A 2717-nucleotide genomic window follows, 5' to 3' on the forward strand; every position below is an offset into this window, starting at 1 on the left:
ATCTCAGCACTTAGGGGGCAGAGGCAGATGGATCTCTGACTTTGAGGTCAGCCCAGTCTACAGAGTGAGTTCCAAGACAGCTAGAGCTACATAGTGAGACCCTTTCTTGAACAAACAACCAAACCAAAACAAACAAATGAAAAAAATCTAAAGGTAATGACTCAAAGATAATTTTCTTTGAGTGATTATGGCAGTTAGCAATGACTATTTTCTACTGTAGCCAGATATACTCTATCCAATCAATGTGTTCTTGAACTAACTGTAAAGTTTAGAAAACAAACCCAAACTTACAGGTTTAGACACAGTCTGAACATCAGAACGCTCTGAAGATTTGGGTGCAGGATGAAAGCTTGGCAAAGCACCCAGTGGATTAGATGACCGATTTCTGTAGTGTTGGTTTGTAGGCTTGAACATATTAGAAATAGCTATATATGTGAAAAAAGAAAAAGATCCAGAATATAATGAACATATTGGGATACACTTGTTCCAAATAGTTGAGTTTAAAATAGTAGAAACTGGAGAGTTGGCTTAGCCAGTAAATACGCTTGCTGATCTTGCATAGGACCCGGGTTCAGTTCCTAGCACTACATCAGGTGGTTAACCACCACCGATTAATTCCAGTCCCAAGGGATCCAATGCCCTCTTCTGCCCTTCATGGGCACCTGTACATACATGGTGCACAAAAACCCTCATACAGGCACACATATATACACATAAATACAACATAAGCAAATGTTTAACATTAAGACAGTACAATAATAAAGTACCTGGACTGAATGAGCCATTCTTTAGTCCTTTTGAAGATGAACCAGGGCTACATCTGTTCAAAATATCTACAAAAATATTTCAAAACTCATTATTGAAATGGAATATATTAAGATAATATAAAACTGTCTAAAATGGACACATATACCCATTAATAGAACTATATTTATGCCCCTAAATGATGACACAAGATTTTATGACTCAAGTTCTTATTACTCAAAAATCAAGCCCATGCCCAATTCTCATACCACATTTGACACCCCTAGATTTCTGGAAGTTTCATTATGGGACAGCTAATTAGATTGCTCTTCTTCTGATTCTCAGTATCATTACTTGCATTCTGAAAGGAAAATTATCAGATAATCAGGTTAAGTTAAACCTAGATATTAGTATTTGACTAGCTTCAGGGGTTTAACTATACTACTCCAGAAGTCAATCTAAGCTGTTATCTCTTGTCCTATGTGAACATAATTTTCTGATTACTGAGGAATCATATTTAAATTAAGAAGGTAAAATTTTGATTAAAATTTCTCATCACAATAAGTTATGATTTCTATTGCTGTTGATAAATCACCATGACCAAAGCAATTTGGAGAGTAAAGAGTTTATTTCATCTTACAAGTTGTTCTCCATCATTGATGGAAGTCAGGGCAGGAACTCAAGTATGGCAGGAACCTGGAAGCAAGAACTGATACAGAAGCCTTGGAGGAATGCTGCTTCTTGGTTTGCACCTCATTGTTTGCTCAGCCTTCTTTCTTATATCATCTAGGTTCACCCACCAAGGGATGTCATCATACTGTATGGGATGGGCCCACCTATATCAATTATCAAGAAAATTCACCACATAGGCTTGCCTATAGGCAACTCTGGTGTGGGTATTTTTTCAATTGAGGTTTTCTCCAAATATGGCTCCAGCCAATGTCAAGTTGACATAAAATCTAAGTAGCACAGGTAAAAAGAATAAACATTCCATATCTCCTCATAGAATTAGTAAAAAGTAACACAAAAATAGAATTGTTATATGATCATAGAAATGAAACATTTTACAATGTTTCTCAACCTGTGGGTCCTGCCCGTGGGGGAATCAAATATCAGGTATTTGCATTGTAATTCATAACAGTAACAAAATTACAGTTATGAAGTAGTAACTTTATGAGTGAGGGCCACCACAACATGAGGAACTGTATTAAAGGGTTGCAGCATTAGGAAGGTTGAGACCACTGTTCTATGAAAATGTGACAGAAGTCTAGGGGAGAAAATCCTTTTTTTCTCAAATTATTGGATATCATGATTTTTTTTCTACTTTATTTTTGAGCCAGGGTCTTAGTATATAGGTCAGAATGGCATTGAACTCTCACTATTTCTGGGATTCTAAGTATGTACTACCAATGCTGGGCTTTGATCTTGTTTTCAGTTTAAGTATTAAACCATCAAGTTGCTCCTACTTTGTTGTTGTTGTAGTTCACGAAGACATTTTTTTTTTCTTTTGAAAAAAGCACTTTGGTTATATTTTCTTTTAAAGAATTATTTCTTATATTTTGAGGATTATTATGACAATCACTTCCCCCTTCCATTTTTTCCTTCTAAATTCTTTCATATACTTCTGTCCTTGCTGTCTTTCAAATTCATGTCCTCTTTATTTCATTAACTGTTGTCACATATAGGCATATGTGCGTGTGTGTGCATGTATTCCTAAGTATGTAAGTGTGCCGGCTAGTTTTATGTCATCTTGACACAAGGTATTGTCACCTCAACAGAGAAAATGCCTCCATAAGACTTGGCTGTACATAAGCCTCTAAGGCATTTTCTTAATTAATGATTGCTGAGGAAGGACCCAGACCATTGTATGTGTGCCATATCTGGGCTGGTGGTTCTGGGTTCTATAAGAAAGCAGGATGAGCCAGGCGGTGGTGGCGCATGCTTTTAATCCCAGCACTTGGAAGGCAGAGGCA

At 36.7% G+C, this 2717-nt stretch overlaps 1 protein-coding gene across 1 annotated transcript in view; it reads right to left on the minus strand.

Moving 5' to 3' along the window:
- The window catches only part of Znf280c (zinc finger protein 280C), a 54851-nt gene that overhangs the window by 31309 nt on the left and 20825 nt on the right, over nucleotides 1–2717 (minus strand). Inside the window, 2 exon segments of the mRNA XM_031357014.1 lie at nucleotides 292–425; nucleotides 768–833. Coding sequence (XP_031212874.1) covers nucleotides 292–425; nucleotides 768–833 — 200 coding nt within the window.

This window comes from Mastomys coucha, chromosome X (assembly GCF_008632895.1).
Source record: "Mastomys coucha isolate ucsf_1 chromosome X, UCSF_Mcou_1, whole genome shotgun sequence".
Lineage (NCBI taxonomy): Eukaryota > Metazoa > Chordata > Mammalia > Rodentia > Muridae > Mastomys > Mastomys coucha.